At 42.4% G+C, this 26242-nt stretch overlaps 2 protein-coding genes across 4 annotated transcripts in view; one reads left to right on the forward strand and one right to left on the reverse strand.

The window, feature by feature from the left end:
* Nucleotides 1-22804, reverse strand: part of ABLIM1 (actin binding LIM protein 1) — a 216647-nt gene extending 193843 nt beyond the window's left edge. Inside the window, exons 1-3 of one of the 2 annotated variants that reach the window (XM_077930268.1) lie at nt 22573-22804; nt 14380-14567; nt 9825-9920 (exon numbers count right to left, since the gene is read on the reverse strand). In XM_077930268.1, coding sequence (XP_077786394.1) covers nt 9825-9909 — 85 coding nt within the window. In that variant the 5' untranslated portion in view covers nt 9910-9920; nt 14380-14567; nt 22573-22804. Of the gene's footprint in view, nt 1-6582; nt 6964-9824; nt 9921-14379; nt 14568-22572 lie in introns of those variants that run through there. The other variant, XM_077930273.1, reaches the window with a different exon arrangement.
* Nucleotides 22805-23301: 497 nt separating this feature from the next.
* Nucleotides 23302-26242, forward strand: part of FHIP2A (FHF complex subunit HOOK interacting protein 2A) — a 34961-nt gene continuing 32020 nt past the window's right edge. Inside the window, exon 1 of one of the 2 annotated variants that reach the window (XM_028730197.2) lies at nt 23302-23674. In XM_028730197.2, coding sequence (XP_028586030.2) covers nt 23630-23674 — 45 coding nt within the window. In that variant the 5' untranslated portion in view covers nt 23302-23629. The remainder of the gene's footprint in view (nt 23675-26242) is intronic. The other variant, XM_028730199.2, reaches the window with a different exon arrangement.

Genomic DNA, 26242 nt, shown 5'->3' on the forward strand with positions numbered 1-26242 from the left:
AATGTTATTCCACACCAACAAGAGTTAGAGTCGGACCAAATAAAGGCTTTCCATTACCTACTTTCGCTCTTCTACTTCTTTTTGTAATACAAATTCTAAAAAAAACTGGACACTTTTAGAACAAATGTGGCAGGAATATTTTTACACTAAAAGAATACATCATATAAATAGCTAACAAAACCATATGCACTGCAGCTGTCTTGATAAAAATGTGCAATTGAGCAAAGAAAGCATTTTACTGCCAAATACACAAATGATCATCTCAAAGTAAAAATTTTAATATAGGAGGGATTATCCCTGATTTAGATGCAGGTTCTTTAGCAAGCTACCCTCAAAGACCAATTGCCACACAATTTACACAGCTGGGTAGTCCTGCGCATGGCCTCAAACTCATTAGGAAGATACATCACTGGTTTGATCAGAATGGCTTTGTCCAAAAGAAGAAAGAGTGTCATAGTAATAGTATGGAAAGCAGACAAGACTATAATGGTCAATTTTCATGATAATTTATTAGCATGGAGAAATACTACTATACTTTTCTGACAATTATAATGCATTGCCCAGTACAGTACCACCAAATCACTTATATGTTCAACATGTCAATATCAGAGAGCTAAAATGCAGTATCACAATGGCAGAAACAAATGCTATTCAAAAGGTATTTTCCAACTCAGTATGCTGCACAAGATTCACAACATAGCCTCTATGAACAATCCAAATATGGAAAGATTTTCCAATATCTGATTATTATTAAGCCACTGTGCGATTGCTTCATTAGAAATGTGAATAGCTACGAATATTTCCGGAAGGTTTCTAAATATGCTTTCAAGAACCTCTTCAGTTACAACATATCTAGCAATAGGGAAGGTTAGTTTACTTCTTTCTATAATTCTCAACCAACATCGTGTGTCATATTTCTATACTTATGGCACATTCTCCTATCAAAAATTATATAGTTTATTATTAAAATATCAAGAAATGTAAATAATACAAATATATCATTGATAAAAAGTAAAAAAAATTACAGAGATTAATCACTGACAAGTAACAAATGTAAAAAAATTAAATCAGAAAAATCTGGATGCTCTCTATCTCTATCTACACATTTTCATGAAATTTGTTATTTCAGAAGTTTATAAATAACTCCATTTCTCAGTGAATTGATTTGTGCCATGTTTTAGCTTACAGTTAGTATACACGATTGGTTAAAAAGTCTGCTGCCCAAGCATGTCCATATCAATCCAGAGTTCTTTCTGTCTTCCAGTAAGGAGTAGTGGTCTCCTACCATTTTAAGGGCTTCTTGTAAGACAGGCTCTTTTAAACAGAAAAGTAAAGCAGCTCAAGGGGCATGAAGTATATAATACCCAGTTCTTTTATTATCCCCAATAAGAATGGGAGAGAAAGCCACATTTGAAACATGTTTATTTTCTGGCATTTGATTTAAGAAGGTATTTAGTTTTCTTGCCCTTTCCATTTCAAAGAACCCAAGTAGATAACATGCAATAAACCACATTAAAAAGATGGCCCTGCAAGCTGGCAAAGAGCAATAAATAAATAAAAACTAAACATATTATATACCATCTTATCCAAACAACAACAAAACCCACACAATATCAGACTTCGGCTATGCTCAAATTATACTTATTTCTAAATAGTATAGGATCGTGCCTCAATTCCTCTGTTCCAGCAAAACACAGTGCTATGCTGAAAAGAAAAACAGTGACATCCTTGTGCTGATGGAGGCTACCACTAATGAAACGCTTATACCAGGTATTGTCAACGTTTTCAGGCAAATGAGCACATTTGGTTCTTTGAGCAACTTCCTTCGCCACCAAAGAAACAGAAAAAGAGAAATTCCATGTATACACACTTATTTTTCCCAGGGATTTGGTAAAAGCTGGCTCCATCAGAATTAATCTGGGCCTTGAAAAGCACAGAGATGAATGAGAAAGTGAGAAAAAAGTCACTCTTCCAACTTCCTCCTCTGGCCCTATATACTTTTCCAGGGAAGAAAAAATGACTACTCTCAGCACCTTGTGGTCAAGGTGCCATGGGATGGAGAGAGCTTTAAAGCTTTGTGGGCATCAGTGGCAACCCCTTCCAAACAACTGCACAAGAAGAAAGAAGTGGGAAGAGCATAGAAGGAACCTTATTGCTCACCTGGGCCTCATTCCCGGCTCTGCAAAAATGTGATTTCAGGCAGCAAAATGTATTTGGTCCTCTCTGACACCTGGCATGCTTGATTTCCAGCATCCCTATCTTAAGAAACTATATTTTGTTGTGTGTGTTTTAAAAACATGTACCAGAAATATTCATTTCAGAGACACTATACAACATCGGAGCATATTTTCTCACTAAGGATTGTAGTCATGGTAGTCCTTCTCAGAGTAGACCCTTTGAAATTAATGAGCATGTCTTACTTAAGTCTATTAATTTCAGTGCCTCTACTCTGAGTAGAACTTGGCTGGAAGCCAGCCTAAATTTCTGTGAGTGATTTGGACTCCAATGCAACACACAGTTTGTATGGAAGGAAGCCTTATTGAACTTCACGGTGATTGCTCCCAAATAATGCATAGAACTGAGCCGCTGGTATGCCTTGCTAACCATAGACCAATGCTCATTTCCCTTCTCTCAATTTCTGCTGCAATATGAGCATCCAAAATAGCTTAAGATTCATTGTCTTAATGAACAATGAAAGGAAACTACCAGCTCATATCCATTTTGATAGCTGTTCATGCTAAACCATTCCTCATATTCCCCCCAAAAATTTCCATTGAACTTGTAAACAAGATAAAGAAAAATAGATTTCCAAGCTGCAACTCAAGATAAATGGGTGAACGTGTTCTTTCTTAAGTCTAGCACTTCAAGGGGTTGTTTTCATCTCTAATGAATAGCACACCCTGTTATAAAACAGAAGTTGTTAGGTTAATTTATGGGGAATTTAAAAGCCACTCAGTTTATGTGTGCCATCTAAGCAGATTTTTGCAGCAGTTAGATAATCATAAATTTAGCAGGCAGTAGCAACAAGAAGAAACTATCTGTATAAATGAGGTGCTTCCTTGGAACAATGACCATTGGCTAAAGCATCGTGAAATACTACTAGCCATGTGAACCACAGTATATGCAGTTGCTGAACACAAGCACAGTAAGATCACATTGGAACACACAGTATGCATGCTGGAAGATACACTGAGCTCAATTATGGCTATCTGCTACTTTTATCCTTCCTCTGTCAGGGATGTTAAAGAACTAATAGTCCAAAGAACATGGGCAAACCAGGAGAAAAACTGAAGGCAAAACCAGAGAGACACCCCCCCACACACACATTAATATAGTTTTTGTTATGGACTCCCAATATATAAAGTTTTAAATGTGCAGATCTGGTTCCAGATTATGGGGGTCATTGGGCAGACTGCCCTTGGTGGGATTTCCAATGTCAATCACGTATTAACAGTCCACTGACACTGCTGCAGCCACCAATCTCACAGGGTTACCAGTGGAGGCAGCACTGTAGCAGGCTGGAAGCTTAAGGGCTCCACCAGTGAATAAGCCCACACAAGAGCCTGGGATCAGGGAGCACCAATGAAGGTATGTGAAGTGCCAACCTAATAGGGCACTTCCTGGGTGCATGAGCCCCAGAAAATGCCCCATCACTAAATGTGGCATGCATCCTACTGAAGTGACCCAAGCATCAGAAGTGGCCCTTGCCAGTTTATTTTGATCTTATTTGCAATTAATCCTAGTGTAGAATCCTAGTGTAAAAAATCCTAGTGTAGAATCCTGGAGAACAGAAGTTGCTGTTATAACAACAGAAGTCCTAGCACAAATGTTGTTATAACTTACCCAAAACAATTTCAGTAGTTTTTCTACAGTACAGAATTCTCCTGCAGAGAGAATTATCAACACTATTCACAACAGGAGGAACAGTGCCAACTAGGCCAGAAAAATGAGAAATATTGATTAACTTAATTCTAGATTCATTTAGAGCATGCTCCTGGTTTCTTCCTTTGCAGCAGAACATTGCAAAATGGCCATGCAGGCAAAATTGACTGGCTTGGAAGGCTTAATTTGGTCCATGTGCTGGATATTCCCCACTCCATAGTATAGCACACAGTTTATTGACTAGTGTAGACGGATTGTTTAGCGTAAACTGATTCTTACACATTCCGGCATCGGCCTAGACAGTGGCGTAGCATGGGTTGTCAGCACCCGGGGCAAGGCAAGTAATTTGCACCCCCTAACCCGTGGATTTTAGCACTGATTTTAGCACTGCGAGTGCGAGCCCCCCCCCCCCGATGTTGCGCCCAGTGCGGCCGGGCCCCCCTGCACCCCCCACGCTACGCCACTGGGCCTAGAATCCGCCATGCTGAACTGAAGCTAATACAAGCCACGTAAAACAGTGCAAGCACACTCACACACAATATACTATCTAAAAAGACAACTGAACTCAACATCTTAAGGTTCTTATGCTGGCATAACATGTATCAGAAATTATACACAAAAATGTAAGTTCTCATGATTACCACATAAGGGTATAAAGCACAAGTATTGGGATCATCTAACTTGTCCCACTCTTATTTTACATGCATAAGAATGTTGATGAGACATTGATTGAACAATACCCTCTCCTTACGGCCACTGTGGTATAGTTATGTTGCACATAACATAACTCATGGAGTAGTGCCACCATCACCACCCGCCAGGTCCCTCTTCCTTGTGTAACAATATTCAAACACTGGCAGAGAGCCGAGGCACTCTCTTACACCACTAGCTGAGGATCTTCCCAATATTCCCTCTCTTGCAGTAACATGCTGGCTTCTGACAAAGGGACTTCATGACAGTATGATGAGACCCATCACTGGTTAATAGGACCTTGTAAATCACCAGGCTGCTAGCCATAGATATCAGACAGAATATGGCATGAGGAGTAATATTCCAATCAAGGATTAAAAGCACAAATCCTGAACAAAAATGAAACATTTGAGTTGTTTTCATTATAAAGCGTTTGGAACAGAACAAAAGCTACAGCCAGAAGCCTACAAATCAGAATAATCCGAGAACCTAAAGCCAGGTTTGAGTTATACTTCCTAGATCTGACAATTCAGCTGAGTCAGTACTGTGACATCACAGCACCCTGAAAGGGGAAATGCTGTTCAAAAAAAACAGCTCAGGATTGGAAATTCATCTCCCATCCCTCTCTTTCCCCACCCTGCTTCCAATAGCAAAACAGCCACACCCATGAACTTATTCAGGGCGTTGCCTCTGCAGACAAATTAAATATATGGGGATGGCATACTAATGCCATAAAAATTAATAGCCATTGCATATTCTGGCCTTAACCCTGCAGATAATGTGTTTTCTCCAAGAAGTGTTCCACTGAGAAGAAACTGCACCTAGCTCACCATATACCTAGCATATTGTATGAAATTGACCCACAGTCTTTAATGGGCCTTGGTGTTGAGCATACGTAATGCTTTCTGGATAGACATGTATTGGTTTCTCAAATATATGAAGATGAAAGCTTCTGTCAACCACTGTAGCATTCCCCCTATCAAATAAATATCACACATCTACCCAAGAAGAAATTTCGTATTTAGGCCTCTTAAACACAATTCAATATGTGCTTAATAATAAACTCGTGCTGAGTTCAGTGGGATCTAGTCCCAGGAAAGTTTGCATATGACAGGTGGCTTAATGATTAAGAATTACACATGGTCAATATGGGGGGAGGGATGGGGGGGATGCACACAGATGCAAATAAAAATCAGCTGTTCCCACACCTCAGAAAAAAATAGTACTGTTATTCAGAACACATCCTACCACAAATTAATAATCCTGTTGTTGAACGATCTATAACACTTCATTAGCAAGCATCAGCACCTTAGGGGTTGTAACCTACTCTGAAAACACAGCAAAAATATCTCCCTCTCACATTGCAAAGAGGTGGTGGTGGTGGGGATATTGGCATTGGCTTCCCTTTCTAGCTTGCAAACCCTTCTGAGAAATATTTCAACATGCCTCCAGAAAATGCAAGCTGCGAACGATCTGACACGTCGTTGTTTCCCACCCACGAAAAAAGGATGTACTGCAGCTTTAAATATCTTGGTGCATCAACCCCTGGAATTCTTCCATCGGTAGAGCTGCAAAATGGTACCAAGAAGGGTGGGGTGGGAACTAAATCTCCTCACCCCACCTTTATCCCAAGAAAGGTGATTAAGTAGCCCAAGCCCATCCAACCCCTTCTTGCACCCATAGTAAAAGAGAGAGTGCTGTGGACCGGGGCGTACAAACGCCACCGATTTCCCAAATATCTCTCAAGCTCTTCTCTCTCCCCCCCCCCCCCCGCACCCACTTCCACATCAAACAAAAGCAGAATGAAAGGCAATGCGCGGCGAAGTTTCTTGCGGAGACAGGTGTAGGTTGGCAAGGGGGAAAGGATATTAACGTAGCCACCGCCGGCGCACAACAACACTACCACCACAGGCAGAGAGTTGGCCCTGCCTGCCCGCCCAGCCTTCTATCTCCAAGCGACCACAGGGGAAGATGCTGCTCCTCCATCCAGGCGGAGAGACGCACACTCACCTCTGGTGGACATGGCTCGGGCGGAGCGAGGGAGAGCCGGCGGCTGCAGGGAGCGCCAAGACCGAAGAGCAAGCCCCAGATGCCAGCCGGATGCAGCTGGGTAGCATCTCCCCCATGTGCCGCCGGGGAGTGAGAGCAAGAGGGCGGTACCTGTCTGCAGCGCGCCCAGGCGAGGCGAGGGAGCGCCAGGGGGAATCACAACAGCCGGCCGCTGCAGCCAATGCGGGCTGCGAGCGGCCGGGGCTGGGCGGGGCTCGTCCCTGCCGAGCCGGGCGCTGCTGCAGCACCAGCAGAATCTGGCCGAACAATCGCCTTAGCCGCCCGGCGCAGCGCTTCAGTCAGGGGCCTCCGGCGGGAGGGGAGAGGGAGAAGGCGCTTTGCAGGCAGGCAGCAGGCCTCCCCTGGCCCTCCATGGGCAAGAGGCGCGAGAGGCGGGGTGCGAGCTGTGCAGCTACATGATTTGGGGTGGGAGGAGGGCAAAGGTTGTCGGAGCTAAGCCCCTTTCACTTGGCTTCCAAGGTCCTGCTTTCATGGAGAGGGGAAGGCTGGCAGGCATGAGTGATATAGAAATAGATTGCCACTCCTATGCAGACAACAAGCATAGGAGAGTGGCCTTAAAGGAGAAGCTTGCTGAAAAGCTTGAATAGCTTTGAATGATTTTATAGAAATGCGGTATGCTTTTGTAACTTTTTTGGTTGATAATGCCACAACCTGCTACCAATCTCTCTCTCTCTATCTCTCTCTCTCTTTTATCCTCCTCCTCCTTCTCTCTAACTCTCTCTCACACACAATTGTGGAGCAATTTATTCCACAGACGGTGATGTGTCCCACTCCAGAGAAGGGTTATGTTATTATTGATTTATTCTTTGCTAATTTCATAATTAATACTTCTTTCAGCATATCAAAACTCTATTAAAAACACATTTCTTTAAAAATCACCATTCTTTTACAGGATGAAAACATGTTTGCCTACTCCACCATTCCACCCTTTGACATAGGATGTACACAGACTGTACACTTACTGAATGTTATATGTGAATAATAAGGGTACAGCTCAGCTATTTGTATACAGAATTAGATGGATTGTTCACTCAGTGTATGGAACATTTGGAGCATACTGCACAGGATTCAGTGGGACTTCCAAGTAAATGTATGATGAAGAAGAGGAAACTACACCCTCAGACTTCACTTCTCTGGAGACATCTACTCTCCCCACCTTCTTCTTGCAATGGTTGAACAGCACCCCAAAGAATTAGAAGGCAGGGCTGAATAAGTCTGGATATAGTTGTCTTTATACATTGTTTTATTCCTTGAAGCAATACAAATCCCGCAATGAAAGCTGACTGAGATAAGACCGTTAATTCCCATTTCACTGAGTGGAGTTCATCTTGTTTAGCAATCTGAATCTTGATAACAGTGGGTTCAAAAATTCCTGACATTTTTGTTTGCTGAAGTCCTCATTGGTTATTAAATATTAGATGTTGCTGTGCATGCCTGGGGAACTTGCAAGACACAAGCTCCCCAGAGATGCACAATGCTGCCCACTCTATGAAACATGTCTCACTAGCCACACATTGTAGTCCCAACAGGTCTGCTTTTGGTGCCTGTCTGGGACAGTAAAAATTGGAGTTGGCAAGCAGTTGGCAATACATGGCTGGTGGATTGCATTCATCTTGGGCAGAGGGGTGTGGTTGTTCAGATCAGTATTGTTGCATATTATTCCCGGCCCCCAAACTGCTGTAGCTGTTCTGACCAAGAACAGCTGCACATGGACTAGTTTTCTTACAGTATGCAGGGATTAATAGGAGGGTCAGGAGAAGTTAAGAAGCCAATGATAAGAAACAGTGAGATATTTTATGTAATGGTTGCAAATTAAAGGTTCAGAGTTGCTATTATATTGGAAGCAGGTGGAAACCCAACAAGGCAATGTAAAAAAGGTAAAGGTAAAGGTACCCCTGCCCGTACGGGCCAGTCTTGACAGACTCTGGGGTTGTGCGCCCATCTCACTCAAGAGGCCAGGGGCCAGCGCTGTCCGAAGACACTTCCGGGTCACGTGGCCAGAGTGACAAGCTGCATCTGGCAAGCCAGCGCAGCACACAGAACGCCGTTTACCTTCCCACTGGTAAGCGGTCCCTATTTATCTACTTGCACCCGAAGGTGCTTTCGAACTGCTAGGTTGGCAGGCGCTGGGACCGAGCAATGGGAGCGCACCCCGCCGCGGGGATTTGAACCGCCGACCTTTCAATCAGCAAGCCCTAGGCGCTGAGGCTTTTACCCACAGCGCCACCCGCGTCCCTAACAAGGCAATGTAGTGTGGTGCAAAACCTGTACATACAGATATTTAGGTTTACATATTTTTTTTATGCCACACTTTTCAGTCATATACACGGTTTGCATCTCCATTATCTCAGCTAACTAGTCCTTTAGTTGAAGGCAGTAACATTTATTGGCAAAAGAAAGTATGAAAACAAATGTGTCTACTCACTAAATAACAAGAACTGTGTACAGTACATAGAAAAGGATAACTATTTCTGTGTAAACTGTCAAGTTGTACAGGTATGTGTATGTTTGCCCACCTAAGAAGGCAAAAGCGGCAGTAGACGCTGCTGTTGGGAAATTTATTTAACTTGCACTGCAATGTATATAGCCTCAGGCTTGACATTTCCAATTCAGTCACCTTTATAAATAATCTTTGGCAACCTGTACAATTCAGTCATATTTGCCATATCATTTCCTTTGCTACAGTTGCAAATGGTAAAGAATCCTACAGCAGGCATGATGAATTAAACAAGTAATTCTTCTTCTTCGCTCAATTTCTATCCCTTAGGAACTAGCCTCAGAAGCTGATCTATTGCTACAATAAAGCAAAGTGGTGTGTGCTCATGCATTAACATTCATTTCAGAGCTAGTTCATCCCGCTCTTCTTCCCCTTTACATGTTCAGTCATTAAACATCTCCATTTGCAACTTTCTCCTTCATGTACTGTGAGAATCAAGGTTTTGCTCAGTCATTGTGATTTGATGGCAGCCTTTTGCATCCTTAATCATCATGCTATTTCCAGTACACTTCTCTCTACATTATTATCATGGGTTCCCCCCCTGTGGTGCTAATATGCTGACATTTAGAAAGAAATTGCAGGAAGAAGTATATATACTGTACATGGAAACTTTGTGGCCATGGGAGGGGGGTTATATTGTATCCACTTACTTCCTATCTGTAAAATAGAAATTGTCATAGCTTACCACATAGAGCTGTTTGGTGAAATATCTCAGAAGCACTGCATACAAGTCTCATAATAATTTGGATTTTGCTTCCATGAAATAGCATTCCAAAATGTACTGAAAAATAGGAAAGCATTGTAGTACCACATAAACAGGGTGAAAAAATATTCACTAACAAAAATTACACACAAGGCAATTAATTTAGTGCTTATTGAAAAGTGTTTAACTATATAGAATGTTAAGGTTCTGACTCTATCCACCCTAAATGCTATATGTAGTGTACAAATAAACAAACCAAAACATGTGGCTTCTCCAGCCTTAGGAACAGAGCTTGCAGGGCTAAGTTCAAAGCCTGTCTTGGGAAATGGCAACTATATTACTAAATATTTTATTCCTGCCAATGCTTGAATTAGCTCAGTCGGTAGAGCATGAGATTCTTAATTTCAGGGTTGTGGGTTTGAGCCCCATGTTGGGTGAAATATTCCTGCATTGCAGGGGGTTGGACTAGAAGATCTTTGTGGTCCCTTCCAACTCTGTTTCTACATTTCTATGGCGGCAAAGATAGGCGACGATAAAATCCACAAGTCCCATCCTGATTCCTTACCCCATTTTATCCAAATCATGCCACACATAGGCTTTAAAAGCATAATCACATGGTGCTAATCACAGAAGGTAAAGCCCCCTCTGGCCCACATCAGTAATCTGAGCTCTGATTCCTGACCTTGAAAGTGGTCTATTGGCATGAGACAATGTCAATATATCTCATCTATCAATCCGCTTTTGTAAAGTACTTATCAGTGGGATGGTTCACTGACAAGGATTAGAAAGCAACAATGCTGCCCGTGGATACTCTTTAAAATCTACTTAGGTTGTAAATTTTACATTTTCATTAGAGTGAGAGCAGAGAGCACTAGGCTTTAAAGAGAAAAATAACTCACTAATATGAACTAACTATACAGACAAGTAGAATGTATGCCCATTAGGAGTCCCAGCTCCTATCTGTTTATAGAAGTAGAGTGGTACCTTGGTTTCCAAACATAATCTGTTCTGGAAGACCGTTCAGCTTCCGAAACGTTTGAAAACCAAAGTGCAAAGGGCAGTCTGTAGGAAACTGAAAAAATAGCATATACACACAGCGGAAGCCATTTGACTTCCAAGGCATGTTCGAAGCATTTACCTCTGGGTTTTCAGTATTTGAAAACTGAAATGTTTGGCTTCCAGGACATTCAAAAACTGAGGTACCACTGTAGTTAAGAAGTTACAATGTCCTAATTTGGAGGAGAGCGAGCCCAACAGTATTTCAGCTGCATATCCTGAGATGTCACATCAACCACAGTTATCTGGGCTGGTTGAAACTAGGCAGACTGAGGCGGTCACCTCATGTGGCAGGTGCTGGAAGTTGAGGAACAGTAGCAAGGTGCTGGAAGGCACCAAGTGTGTCATGTGTCCTGCATTGTGCTCCCTAAGCTAGCCTACTGCCCTCAGGTGTGGTGGAAGGCACTGTCCCATCACTAGTGTTGAAATATGATTCAACTTCAGAAACCTGAAGAAATTAGAAAGTGTTTCCAGAGATACTTCAAAAAACTGTTTACACAAGGCCATCAGGAAGAGACTGAGATAAATAAATTTTTAAAAAGCTATGGCCCGCAAAAATTGACTCAAGACAAACAAACAACCCTGAACTACAAAATAACAGAACAGGAAATCGAAAGAGCCATTCAGAATATGCAACTAGGCAAATCTCCGGGCCCAGATGGACTTACCTCCAAATACTACAAGACACTGAAGGAATATTTGATCCATCCATTAATGGAGGTATGCAATCAAATTATGGAAGGGAAGGGAGCACCAGATTCGTGGAAAGAGGCATTCATCACGTTGATACCAAAATTGGAATCTGAAAAGACTCAACTTAAGAACTATCGCCCTATCTCACTCCTAAATGTGGATTATAAAATTTTTGCTGACATTTTGGCAAACAGACTGAAAAAAGTTTTAAGCGAAATAATTCATAAAGATCAAGCAGGCTTTCTCCCCGGCAGGCATTTGTCTGATAACACTAGAAATATCGTCGATGTTTTGGAACTACTACAGACAAATCTAAATACAAAAGCAGCGTTGATATTCATTGACGCGGAGAAGGCCTTTGACAATATATCTTGGAAATTTATGAAGAAAAATTTAGAAGGGATGGGAGTGGGAAGGGCGTTTCAAAATGGTATTGAAGCAATCTATTCAGAACAAAAAGCTAAATTGATAGTAAATAACGTGGTGTCAGAAGAGTTCAAAATTGAAAAAGGAACACGACAGGGGTGCCCCCTATCACCCTTGTTATTTATCTCGGTCCTGGAGGTTTTGCTGAATTTGATTAGAAGGGACCAGCAGGTAGAAGGAATACAGGTCGGAGGAAAACAATATAAATTGAAGGCCTTTGCGGACGATTTGGTACTGACAATACAGGAGCCAGTGTCTAGCACAAAAAGAGCTTTGGAATTAATATCTGAGTTTGGTCGGGTGGCGGGATTCAAGTTAAATAAACAAAAAACCAAGGTTTTGGTAAAAAACTTGACACCTTCAGAAATAGATGGGTTTCAGAAGGAAACTGAATTAAATGTGGTTAAAAAAGTGAAATACCTGGGGGTTAATCTGACTGGGAAAAATTTGAACTTGTTCAAAGACAATTATGAAAAGTGTTGGTCTGAAATTAAAAAAGATTTAGATACTTGGTCAAGATTGAAACTTTCCTTGTTGGGAAGAATTGCAGCAGTTAAGATGAATGTATTGCCAAGAATGCTGTTTTTGTTTCAGGCCCTCCAGATCGTGGACAGAGTGGAGTGTTTTGGAAAGTGGCAGAGGGACATTATGAAGTTTGTCTGGCAGGGCAAAAAGCCCCGAATAAAATTTAAAATATTAACTGATGCAAAGGAAAGAGGGGGATTTGCCCTGCCGGACCTAAGGCTGTATTATGAAGCTGCATCCTTCTGCTGGATGAAAGACTGGTTTCTGTTAGAAAACACTGATGTCCTAGATCTGGAAGGGTTTAACAATGCTTTTGGGTGGCATGCATATTTGTGGTACGACAAGGTAAAGCTTCACAAGCTATTTAAAAACCATATTGTTAGGAAATCTCTGTTTAATGTCTGGATTAAATACAAGGACTTACTCGAAAACAAGACCCCGAGGTGGCTATCACCGATGGAGGCTAAGGCCATAAAAATACTCAATATGGGGGGTGGCTGGGCAAAATATTGCGAAATAATAGAAAGAGTAGGTGACACTTGGAGGTTGCAGAGTTTTGAAAAATTGAAAGGAAAGGTGCGAGACTGGTTTCATTATGCCCAAATTCTAGAGATCTTTAAAAAAGATAAAAAAATTGGCTTCCAGGTGGAAAAATCAAAACTAGAGTCAGAACTACTTGAACCTAAGACGAAAGTGCTTTCAAGAATGTACAACTTGTTGCTTAAATGGAACACTCAAGATGAGTTAGTTAAATCAGCCATGATAAAATGGGCACAAGATATTGGATACAACATTATGTTTGAAGACTGGGAAAGGTTATGGACCACCGGTATGAAATTTACGGCATGTAGTGCCTTAAAAGAAAATATTATGAAAATGATGTACAGGTGGTACATGACCCCAGTCAAACTCGCAAAGATATACCATCTGTCTGATAATAAATGTTGGAAATGCAAAGAGGCTGAAGGAACGTTCTTTCACCTCTGGTGGACATGCCCGAGGGTGAGGGCTTTTTGGGAAATGATTTATAATGAATTGAAAAAGGTATTTAGGTATACCTTTCAGAAGAAACCAGAGGCCTTCCTCCTGGGCATTGTGGGCCAGAGAGTGTTAAAGAAAGATAGAACTTTCTTTTTATATGCAACTACAGCAGCAAGAATCCTCTTAGCCAAATATTGGAAGGCACAGGAGTTACCCACACTGGAAGAGTGGCACACGCAACTGATGGACTATATGGAACTGGCTGAAATGACCGGCAGAATTCGAGATCTGGGAGAAGAGGTAGTGGAAGAGGATTGGAGAAAATTTAAAGACTATCTACAAAAACATTATAAGATATTCGAATGTTGAGAATTTGCTAAGTTTTGAGAAAAACATGCTTCAATATGGAAACTTGGACATGATTGTGACTGAGTTATGATTGAGAAAAGTTTAAATTTTAAAGCAATTAATTAGATGAAAATATAAAAACACACGAAACAAGGTAACAATTTGCTACTTAACTTTATTGTAAAGAATACAGGGACGGAGGAGGTGGGGAAGTCCAGAGGATAATGAAAAAAGATTTGGAAAAATGATTTTTTTTTTTTCTTTTCTGTTTTTGTCTGTTCTCTTTTTTCTTTCTGTAAAACAGCTTTTGTTGGATTATTCATGATGTATTTTGACTTTGGAAAACAAAGCAATAAAAAATATTTATAAAAAAAAAAAAGAAATATGATTCAACTGCCAATCCATCAGGCTTTTGCCTTAAGATAGCCAATAATCTTGGAGCACCCCTGATTTCTACTTACAACTGTAATTACAATTTTACTGCTAATTAAATATTATTAATACATACCTATATTAGCTTGCAGTCACAATTACAGTGGAACTGGATTTAATGAATCTTCTCAGAGCATACATGGTGTCCTTTTCACTTCTATCTCATTCAAGCCAAGAATTGTTGTATTCCGAAGTGGTTGCATCCAGAAACAGAATGCATGAGCGAAAGCAGGAACAAATCCTTTTGGACTGCTGCAAAGTGTCCTGCAGATAGAACAACAGTATTATACTTGGTATTGGCATGCTTGTCTAAGGGCTTATCTGGGAAAGAAGGGCAAATCATTGCATTATTACGGGGGGGGGGGGTGAGAATATCAACAAAACAATCAAACCCCCAATTCACCACATCAGAGGGTGGTTGCAGTGGAGGTTTCCTTCCACTTGGCTCAGATGGCATTTCTATGGCCAGGGGAGAAGCAGTTGAACTGGGCTGGCCAAGGTTTCACTGTATCCTAAGTTGGTCAAGCTACTGGCAATGGGCCTGATCCAGGCCTCTCTACTGTGCCAGCATGCTGCTAACACAGCAAAACGTGGTGGGTGAAACTACACTCCCCACTTCCCACCTTGGCCAGCATGAGCAGAGAGCTTCAACTTTTGCAAGACACAACATCTAGCTTCCCCACAGACAAATCAGAATGAATGTTGCCAGAAAGCAATCGTACTCCCCCTTGAGACAGCCACTACAAATAGACACAACTTTTTTATTTTGAAGATGAATGAATATCATACTAGTTCTGTAGTGGGAAAGTCCTCATTTCTCGTAATTGCCATTACTTTTCATGAAGCATATGGTTGCCTTTTCTAACCATCTGTGCCTTCATTCTCCATTTGGTTAACCACAGGCAACAATTGTATTTGATTTCCAATGTTACAGGGAAGCACCACCAGATGGACACAGAGGTCACCTGCACAGCCAGTTGGTGGCACTTCCAGGAATGTCGGGAATTATTCTTATTCTCCCTCTGTCTGGTAAGGCTGCATTATTTAATACTACCAGGGCAGGGGGGAAGCTTGAATATATCTTCTTTAATCATTTTGATACTAACTGGTTTTCTTTTTAATCTTCAGAAATTACATCTTTAGTCCGATACTAACAAAAGTTTGCTAATAACTACAGGCTATAGACAGGAGGAAAAACAAATAAGGCCGGAGGATTGAGGGGTTTTTACAGGGGAAAAGGTTGCTTAGCATTCCCTTGCAAATAGCCAGCATATTTGAAAGGGGACAAATCCCTAGCTCTTCTCGCTTGTTGCCATCTGGCAATTGCATAACTGGGATAAACCCCTTTAATATGTGTGTGTGTGTGAGAGAGAGAGAGAGAGAGAGAATTATGCATGAGACTTGGAACATTTTCTCTGGGCTCTGTCATTTTCCCTGAGTGGAAGCAGCAGAACTTGGCTCCTACTGCTGCTCTTCACTCCGCTCACTTTTGCAGCCCCATACCTTCCTCCAGTTGCCTATGTGCACTCATAAATGCTCCTCCTCTTAAGCCCAGCTCTTTTTCTTCCTCTGCACTTCCTCCCACCACTGCGCAATGGGGGTTAATTTGGAGATGAGGGCAGACTCCCCATGCCCCCCCCAAGTCTATGTAATAATTTGCAACTGGCTCCTGCAAGGCCAAAGATTGCAAGCTGCATGCATAATTGTCTCCAAGCCCTCCCCCTGCTACTGTACATGGGAGTTATCAGGAAACCCTGGAGGCAACTCTAGTCCAATAGCATCTGAAGGTCCACAGCTTCCCTGCCCATTCTAAAGGTTCTACTGCAACAGTCCTGATCCTATGAGAACCCTACTTATATGACTCTAGCCCAGGTATACTATCTATGCTACAGTATCTGACATGGACCAGTGAATAAATGGCTGGGAGCAGCTAACACTATAGCATTATAGAAGTTAATTGGAAATGTACTTAATCAGTGTGTGTGCTCAGAATCCTATATAATCACCTCTGAACTTTCCAAGGTAGGATGAGATATAAGTAAAATACATGGGGTTTGGGTTTGTTTTTTTGCAAATAATTGCATTTGGCCAAATTCCCCACATTATTTTGAGTAGAAAGCTGGTTAACAGCAGGTCAATACTGTCTCACAGATGTTGGAAAACTGGAAGAGTGCTTATCAGTGACTCTTCATCAAGGTGAAGGGAGGTTTTGACTCAGGAGCTGTAGAACTCTGTTGTGCATGTAGTACCCTTCATTTTTGTGGAAGACAGAAGTGCCTGGCGTGCTCTGGTCCATGGGGTCACGAAGAGTTGGACACGACTAAACAACAACAACACCCTTCATTTATAAATGACCAAGGGGCAAACTAGATGTAATATTATTCATGTCTTTAGCCCTTGTGTGGATTTTTTAATTTTATTTTATACTAAATTGCTAGCAAAGGCATTGTGCCATTGGAGGAGGGCATTTTACCCCTTTACCAGCAATGCTCTTGAAAGGGATGCTGGCACTTCAGCCTGCAGCCTTATATTCATTAAAAAATAGCAACTGTTGATCATTAAAAGAATTAGACAAAGCTAACTTCTCCAGGTATTTTATGGGTTTGAAAGAAGTTACATGTGGGGCTGACTAGGACATGTCCAGTGGGCAATTTGCACAATCATGAGTGTAGCAACCGGTAATGACAGTTAAATATTGTCTCCCATTATTATGGGTTGGAGCTAAGACTCTGTTCTTTAGTGAGTCCTTGTGGTTACTTCCCTTTTTCTATGTTAAATGATGACTTAACAATAAGCCTAAATAGATTCTATATTACTTCCTCCAAAATGTCCTCTATTGCTGTCTCAAGACAGGTACATACAGGTATTAAGCCAATTATGGAGGTTAGTTGGAGCCCACTTTAAAAAGTGTGAATATGCTGCCATCTGCAGGGCACATAAAGGATTTCCCCCCATAAGTCATTGAGGTTCCTTTTAATTAGATTGCTTCACATTGCAAAGAATTGATCTTTCTTCTGCCTACAAGTGCACATCTTTTATAATCTCACAACTAGAGGAAACCTGCTGCGGCTGCTATTGTTGTGGTGGTGGTGGTTGTGTTGTTGTTGTTGTTGTTGTTGTTGTTGCTGCTGCTGCTGCTGCTGCTGCTGTTGTTGTTCACCCACCCCTCACCCCAAGGACTCTGGGCAGGTTACAACATTAAAACACAATATCAAAAACTTACAGAAATAAGGTTGTTTCTAAATATATACACCTCAAGTGTCAGCTAGATTGCCATTTGCAGCCAACTGAGCATTTAACATACAATGCTGATTTGTTTCTAAATGTATTGATATGTTATCCATTGGTCCTGCCTTAACTATGGCGTCTAAAATTTAAGGATGTGTTTCCATGAGAACTAAAATAAGCTTCTTTATACTTTTGCCTCTGATGAGCAATTTGAGGCCTGTTAACAGACTAGTCAGCCACACCAGTACATTAATTTTTGGCAGTGTATTCGCCTTCATTTCTGGTTGCTCTTTTGGGCATGTACTTTGTTTTCATTTTATGGGACTACCTACGCAATTTACAGAAAGAAAAATGTCAAACTGGCACTACTACAAATGATGGTCTAATTTAATAAGCCCTTGAAATTAACCATAAAATTATTCCTGTATCTTATGGTTTGATGCCCTCTTCTGGTGGAAATCCATCTACTATTTCCAATATTCTCATTTAATGTGGATGCTGTTGTAAGGTAAGTTACCAGAAAACAAAAATGAGAAATAATATTAGTTTGCTGCTGTTCTTAACCTTTGGTTAAAAGGTCTTCCTTAATTTTACCTTTGATTTATTGCTTTTCTTTGTCAGATTATGGCTAGCCGCCTTGATTGCCATGATAGAAGAGACATGAATGTGAGAACTGCACAAATTGAGATTTGGCAGAAAATATTTTTGGAAAAGTTAAACAAAGAACAGCAATAACAATGGACAAATCCTAACAGATTGTTGGTCTGAAAGTATTCCTTGCACATTGCCTGAGTTGCTGTGATGTCACAGAAGTCTGGTGACTAGAGTTCCATTTTCCATTTCAGAAGCAAGTACAAAATCTAAGAATGCTAATTTTATCCAAGCAGAAAAAGTTTACAAATCCAATTTTGTTTTGTATTCAGACACCCAAGTGTCAGCCTGTTTGGAGATGGGATATGAGCAGAAGAATAGAGAGACATAAACAGGACACTTATGAATCCACTTCTATAAAAGTGGATTATATGTAACAGGTTATAGCTAATTTCAATACAGTATAATAAAATAGTAATAACTTTTTACAGTGGTACCTCAGGTTACATATGCTTCAGGTTACATACGCTTCAGGTTACAGACTCCACTAACCCAGAAATAGTGCTTCAGGTTAAGAACTTTGCTTCAGGATGAGAACAGAAATCGTGCTCCAGCGGTGCGACGGCAGCAGGAGGCCCCATTAGCTAAAGTGGTGCTTCAGGTTAAGAACAGTTTCAGGTTAAGTACAGACCTCTGGAATGAATTAAGTACTTAACCTGAGGTACCACTATATTTATACCCCACCCTCCCCGGCCAGAACTGGGCTCAGGGCAGCTAACACCAATAAAATTACAATAAAACATAATGGGAGGGCAGTTAATTAAAATACTGGTTAAAATACGAGTTAAAATACAATTTAAAATGCAGTCTCATTTTAATAGTAGCCCATAAATCAAAACCATAAGGGGAGGGAAACATAAGGGTCAGACCAGGGACGCGGACTTATAAAAAATATTGGGGGGGCCCGGGAAAGCTCATGAATAATAAATAAGCTCATGAATATGCAAATAAAGTGGCGCCGCCTCCTCGTGAGCGAATAGGGGAGAGCGTGCTGCGCCTATTAATCAGCTCCAAAGGAAATTGGGTGGAGCTTTTGCTCGGGAGGGAGGGCAGGAGGCATGCAGCCCGCCCCTCACTGTGCATTTTGGGCTGGGGGAGGGACGGCGATGGCGCTCTGCTGGAGGGGCGCCGGAGATTATTGGGGGGGCGGAGCCCCCCCAAACGAATTTTTGAGGGGGCTCGGGCCCCCTCAAGCCCCATGGAGTCGGCGCCTATGGGTCAGACTGAGTTCAAACCAAGGCCAGGCGGAACAGCTCTGTCTTGCAGGCCCTGTGGAAAGATGTCAAGTCCCACAGTATAGTACAGTATAGCATGTTACTGCAAACTAGTAGATGGTGCTATACCCAGAACTTTGGCAAAAGTATTTTACACGGATAAGAGTACCTGATGACTAGTATTGCACTCCAGAGTGTTCTATTTTATAGTTTGCAGAGTGGACTGGGAGGAGTGGCAGCAACAGTTTAATAATAATATTGTGCTCAATGGTTCAGTTCTGACCCCTATATATCCTTCATATTCAAGGCTTCTTCTCAAAATACCATTTTCATTCTGAGGATTGCACCCAAAAGTCACTCCCATGATTAAAAGTGCAATATTGGAAGGATTTATGCCTTTCTTGTTCATTAGATGGGCATGCTGAGCCACATCCTTGGACAAGTCCGGTAATGAGTCCTGCAGATATGATGCTTTTCATCACAAGAGTGAGTTGCAGGTGCACTCCACAGAATGATGAAGTGTGACAATGAACACTGGCCTCAGGGTCTCTGCTTCCCAGCATTTGGGGAATAATTGAATCCTAAGAGTGAAAGAACAAAAAGTTATATACAACCCCCACATCCCAAGGCATTATCCCCCTCCACATATCAGATCTCTACAGATTAACTAATCCATAAGACAATAAATCACAAGCAGACAGTAGGAGGGAATTAAGTGTGCCACACTAAGGGGCATTCAGAGGAAATGACTGAAGCAAATGATCATCTGCTTCTCCAGTGTTTATCTCACATCACGCCATTCATTCCCCTTCACAATCTAGTTTTCAGGATTGAAAATTATTATTCTTTTGACTAGTTGGTTGGCTGGTGTAGAATTTGTGCTTCATATGCCACCTGCTAACAAAATGTTGTCTGGGTGGATTACAGGATTAAATAACTAGTTTTTTTAAAAAAGGAAAAGAAAACACAACTCAGAATTTAAACACTAGATAGGATCAAAACATTTAAAGGCGGGGACCCTACAGCTAACATATTTGCTTATTTGGAAATAATATTTTAAAACCACCATGCAATTAAATAATTAAAGCCTAAAATTATAAGATCATAAAACACAGGACAAATGACCAAATGAATCAAATTCTATAAAAATGCTTGGCAAAACAAAAATGTTTTCAATGGAAGGCAAGATATCAGAATTGCAGCAATCTCTCTATGGAGGGTGTTAGTAACACTACTGAGAAGGCCCTTTCTGTCACATAATCACCTATTGTACCTCACTTGACAGGACATTCAAAGAAGGACCTTAGATCAAGTTATCAGCATCTGAAAAGTCACATGTGGGAAAGACAATCATTCAGGTACAAAGGACCAATGCGGTAAAAGGCCTTAAAAATCAACACCGGTACTTTGAATTGGACCTCGAAACAGAGCAAAAGCCATTAAGAAAGAAAATAGTGCAACAGCCCATCTAAGTTAGCAATATTGCAGTCATATTTTGTACCAACCAAACTTTCTGGGCCATTTTTAAAGGTACCCTCATAAAAAAGTGTTACAGTAATCTAAATGGGAGGCTATCAGGACACCTATCACTGAAGTAAGACTATCGCTCCCCAAGTAAGGACCGGTGTATCTAGGCTGGAAGAAGGTTTCTGAGACACAGTGGCAAACTGTGCCTCTAGTGACAATAATGGGCCAACGAATATCCTTGTCTTCAGTGTGTTTCTAGTGTGATTTTTTGAACAACATTTTTATATAATACAAAACACTAATTTGTCCTCCTGAGACCTTGGGAATATGAACACAAATAAATATTCACGCTAAAGATAAGGGGAGCAAAATCAATAATGCTTGAAAAATGGCAGTGTTCTCTTGCTAAGGTAATGCAAACATGACAGGCCTTTTACTTCTCTCCTTTTCCAACCCTGGAATGTACATCTTGACTGAAGGATCTGCATTTCCCCTATGCAATGTGAGGTAGTCTCCAGCTTTATAAGTTCCCAAGTGTGCCTTCCCTACTCTCCACATTACCAATGCAGCAGCACCTACTTCAGAGATAGTTGTTGGAGTAATCCTTGTCCATTGACCAAGCAAGCTGGGGCTGCTGGGAAATGGAGGACAACAAAATACGGAAGGCCACAGGTTGTCCATATCTGACCTATGCGATAGCATCACCTGGTCACAATTTTGACTAAGGCAACATTTGGAAGCAAATTCAGCTCACTTCTTCCCTGACTGCTTTGTTTGCCAGTCCTCAACGGCAGACTCCCCTTTTGGAGTCTCCCACAGAGCTAGGATAATTCTTCCTCAGGGACATCCTATGGACACAACCCCCATGTTGAAGATTTTTTCCATTACCTACACTTTGTGAGCTATGGAAGCTTGAATGGCAAATAAATCTTCTTTGACACAGCAATCACACTAATACACTTAGAAGACTGCAGTGTAGCAAATGCAAATCTGAAAGCTGAGTGTTTCTCTGGCACTTTGCCTTTTAAATTCAGAGTGGGTAGTTGGTTCTTGAAAGGAATTCAGTGGGTAGCTGGTTCTTGAAAGGAGTTCACAGAGCATGCTTTGGTTCTTTCTTATTCACCTAGAAGCTCAAAACTGAGCAAAGATTAATCGAGTATTTCATTTATATTCTAATATTGTCAGTGTGGTGTAGTGGTTAGTGTTGGATTAGGACCTTGGAGACCAGGGTTCAAATTCCCACTCAGCCATGAAGCTCTGTGGGGGGCACCGGGCCAGTCACTCTCAGTCTAACCTACCTCATAGGGCTGTTGTGAAAATAAGATGGAGGGAAGAAAACTATGTACACCGCCTTCAGCTCCTTTAATGACAGACAGGACATAATTACAATAATTAATCAAAAAAACAAGCAACTAATCATATACAGTCACTCATTTCTTGAAACTGTCATGTCTCTAAAGTGACAACTACCATCATCACCATCAAGCAAAGGAAGGTTTGCCTCCATCATGTGCTGACTGAGTTCCAACTGCTCAGCCCCAGCCCCTTATAGGTGGAGGCTAAAGGGCAACACCAGAGAAGGCAAAGAAAAAGGGCAGGAAATGGCACTTGAATAATCCTGGCATCGTAAGAATACCATACCTATTTCTGATGCCAGTACCGGGGTTCAGTGCAAGTGGTTACAACTCTTTATAACAGGGATTGCTAACCTGCAGGACTCCAGACGTTGCTGCGGTTTCCATAATCCCTCGCTGTGCTTCTTGTGATAATTGTTGAGATTCTCTTGGGGCTATAAAGTCAGCTAGTAGTACTCTAAATGAATGAAGTTTATTGCATTGCCAACATAATAACAGTGTCGCTGAGGAGGTTCCTGTCGCACATACAGAAGCCGGCCAAACTGGCGGCTGACTCTTACTTCAGTGTACTAGTGATGAGGAGGCGGCCTCCTCCACTACACTGGAGGGCAGAGGTTGGCTTAACTTGTGCAGGCCGACTTCCAGCACCTCACAGCACCCTTCAGCACCAGATACCCGAGGTGGGCCCTGGGTCTCTGCTTCGTGACTGGGCCTCACATGGCAGAGCCGGCAGGCAGCAAAGTGTCACGGGCACGACCCTGAGGAAACCTGATCCTGCGCCTCTTCTGCCCGTCTGACAGGCGACGTCACGAGGAATTCTGAGGAACTGGAAAACTTGCTCACTATTTCGTGGCATTTCTGTTGGCCCCGGCAAAGGCCAAAGAGCGGGTTTCGTAATCTCGCCCTCCTCTTTCTCGCTTCCCTTCTCCTCAGCCGCCTCCCTCTCCAGGGCTCTATCCTTTCGGGCCGCTCTCCGTTGTTTTTTCCCTCCCCGGGGCCGGATGCTTCCCGCCCCGCCCCCTACCTCCCCCGACACGGCGGCAGAGGCCTGACTGACTGACTGCCAGACCGAAGGACACGCGCAGGCAGCTCCTCAGGCAGCGGCCCCTGTAGGCCGAGCAGCGGCGGCGGCAGGAGAGGGAGTAGCGGCGGCGGCGCCAGCAAAGGCAAGGCGCTCGGCTTCCGGGCGGCCCCGGTGGGTGTCGTTCTCCGTCCGCGCCACGGTGTCTCTTGAGGCGAAGGAGCGGGAAGAGAAGCGGAGAGAAGCAGCCGCCCCGCTTCGCTTCGGTAGCCGACCCGATCGCCGCGGCCAGGCCCCCCGCATGCAGTCCTCACCCTGGAGCGGCGGCGGCGGCGGATCGAGGAGCTCTCGCGATCCTCCCGGCAGAGGCTGCTCCAGTCCAGGGACAGGATGTTCTCCAAGTTCACCTCCATCCTGCAGCACGCCGTGGAGGCGGTAAGGCCACCGGCGGCGCCCGCCACGCAAGCCCGGGGATCCTGTTGGGCCTAATATGGGGAACGCGCTTTTGTGGGGGGGGGGGTCCTTACGATCCCCCTCGCTTTGCTCTGCTGCCGGCTTCGTCCCTTTAACTGCCATGCCCTCCTTCCCTCCCTCCAACGCCGGATAGTTTTATTTCTGCCTTAGGACGAGGGGACGGGAGCTTGGCGAGACCCGAGTGGTTTGCTCTTTTCCTCCCAGTCTCCGGGTTGGGCGGGTTACGTGGCTCTGTCCTGTTTCTGGCTCAGTCGAAGCCTCTGGGCGATCACGAGTCGGGGCCCCGCAACGAAAGCCAGGAGCCTTCAAGTGCTTCGTTTATTTGCTAGTTAAGTTTGTATGCCGTCTTTCCAACAAAGGGTGCTCGGGGTGGCCAACTACAAATACGCACGCACACAAGGTGTAATAAAATACACTGAAACTTTAGTACAGTAGTCTTTATTTATTTAACACTTTTTATCACCCTGCTCTTACGACATAAAAAGACTACCAGATCGGCTGTATAAATAGATGGCAGTCCCAGGCCTCCAACTTAGTACAATCTAAAAAATATGGACACAAAAGGAAAACTGTTTGGTAGGGAGGAGGAAGTAAGTCAACTCCTTCAATCTCTTCTGCTGACCAGCTGGGGTAGGAAACTCCAGGAGAAGAGGCATGTAAATACAACTCTGATGTAAATAAATATGCTGTAATGCAAAGTAAACAACATAAAATTAAGGCGGGGGGACCCCAAATCCCAAGGCTGTTTCCTTGCCTGAACAAGGGGGAGTTCTTGAAGGTGCCAATTGGGCAGGCTGACAGCTTGATACAGCTGCCTCCTGCCTGGGAAGCAAGAGCTTTGAAGCTGCATATTTCCAGTATAAATTTTTTTTTGTTGCCAGTGGATTTTTTGTGACAACATACCTGGTGAGTTAAATACAAGCTGCATTCATGTGTAGTTGTGTTCTAGGCTTGGTGTTTTTTTGTCCTTTTTGGTTATTTTCTCCTGCAAACCTATATGCCAGTTGAGTTTGCTGATGTTTTCATTTTGTGCACAGGTAGTGCTGTTTTTGCTACATAAACATTGACACTCTAGCCTGAACATCAGAAATAGAGGGAGTGATAATGTCCTTCCCTTCCGTTTTATAGGCACATCTAAAATATGCCCCCCTAACCTTCTATCCCCTTAGGCATAGTTTCACTGGGGCTTTTGTATTAAAATTTCCTCCACAGCTGCTCCCTCCTTCTGCTCCCACAGTGGACTGGCAAACAGGCTCCAAACAGTCAAATATTCCCTGTGTTCACTCCTGCAGCTTTATAAATGTGTTTTGAGAAATTTTCCCCAGTTTCCTAGAATATCCAGTGGGAGAGAGAGAGATTGATTGCATTCTGGAGTATCTGAAGTAATAAACAAAAGTACCTCTGTGCTAATCGCTCATCAAAACCAGTTATCCCTGCAAATTGCCCCCAATTTGCACTAGCATCCTTAATATTTGATTCTTCAGGGTTGAGTAGACATTTTTTCAATTGTCCATGAGGCATTATGGCAGTTGTGCCAGCTGGGCAGTGAGAGGCCTATCTAAGCCTTCTAGCATGCAGTATTAAAAACTATATTCTGTGTCATTTGGCTTAAATTGGGGCAGCTAAACTCCTGCCTGCAGCCCTGGTCCCCCCCTCCCGACTTGATCAATTTTGGCAGTGGATTTTTTTAAAAAAGTTTACATGCTGCTGGTATGGGTAGATAGGTAATAATAATAATAATAATAATAATAATAATAATAATAATAATAATAATATTGTATTTATATCCCACCCTCCCCAGCAGAAGCCGGGCTCAGAGTGCCTAACAACAGTAAAATAATAATAAATGCCTCTGCCCACCACAGTGCCTTAATGGGAATGCAAATCACTGTTCATCAGATTGATCATTTGATGAGTATAGAAAGGGCAATAATGCCCTTCATCAGCTGTGGAGGGGGGACAGGGTGGGTGGCTACACCCACCATTAGCATGCACCACCCAGAGGTTTGACCAAAGGTTAATGGGTTAACCACCCCTCGCCTAAGTAATGGAATAGTCCACTTAAGATACTTCGTATGCCGACACAATTCCGCTCTTGGGGTAAAAGTTCAGTATAATTACTATTCTACCTTCCATCAAGTAACTAGGTTATTCCAGCTGATTCTATGACCTGTGGCAAAAAAATTCCAAAGGTTGATTATACGTTTGTGCAAGGTAGGACTTGTCTTTGAGCAGGTGCAGTGCCCTTTAATTTTCTTTAATGATTCCTTGTGTTAGCATTATGAGACGACTTGAAAATGATGCCTCTAGTGCTTTCTTTGTTCCTTGGTGAATTTTAACATTCCAACATGCCAACCACATGTTTATTAATGAATAATTTTATTCAATAAAAGTTATAAAAACCTAGTTTGTATTGTCTCCAACCATGCCTCTCAGCATCAGATCTCTATTGTCCTAATGTAAATTTCCAATGGACTCCTTCTGAAAATATAGTGCAAGTACATCTTTTTAATAAAGTAAATATTTCAA

This window comes from Podarcis muralis, chromosome 6 (assembly GCF_964188315.1).
Source record: "Podarcis muralis chromosome 6, rPodMur119.hap1.1, whole genome shotgun sequence".
NCBI classification, from domain to species: Eukaryota; Metazoa; Chordata; class Lepidosauria; order Squamata; family Lacertidae; genus Podarcis; species Podarcis muralis.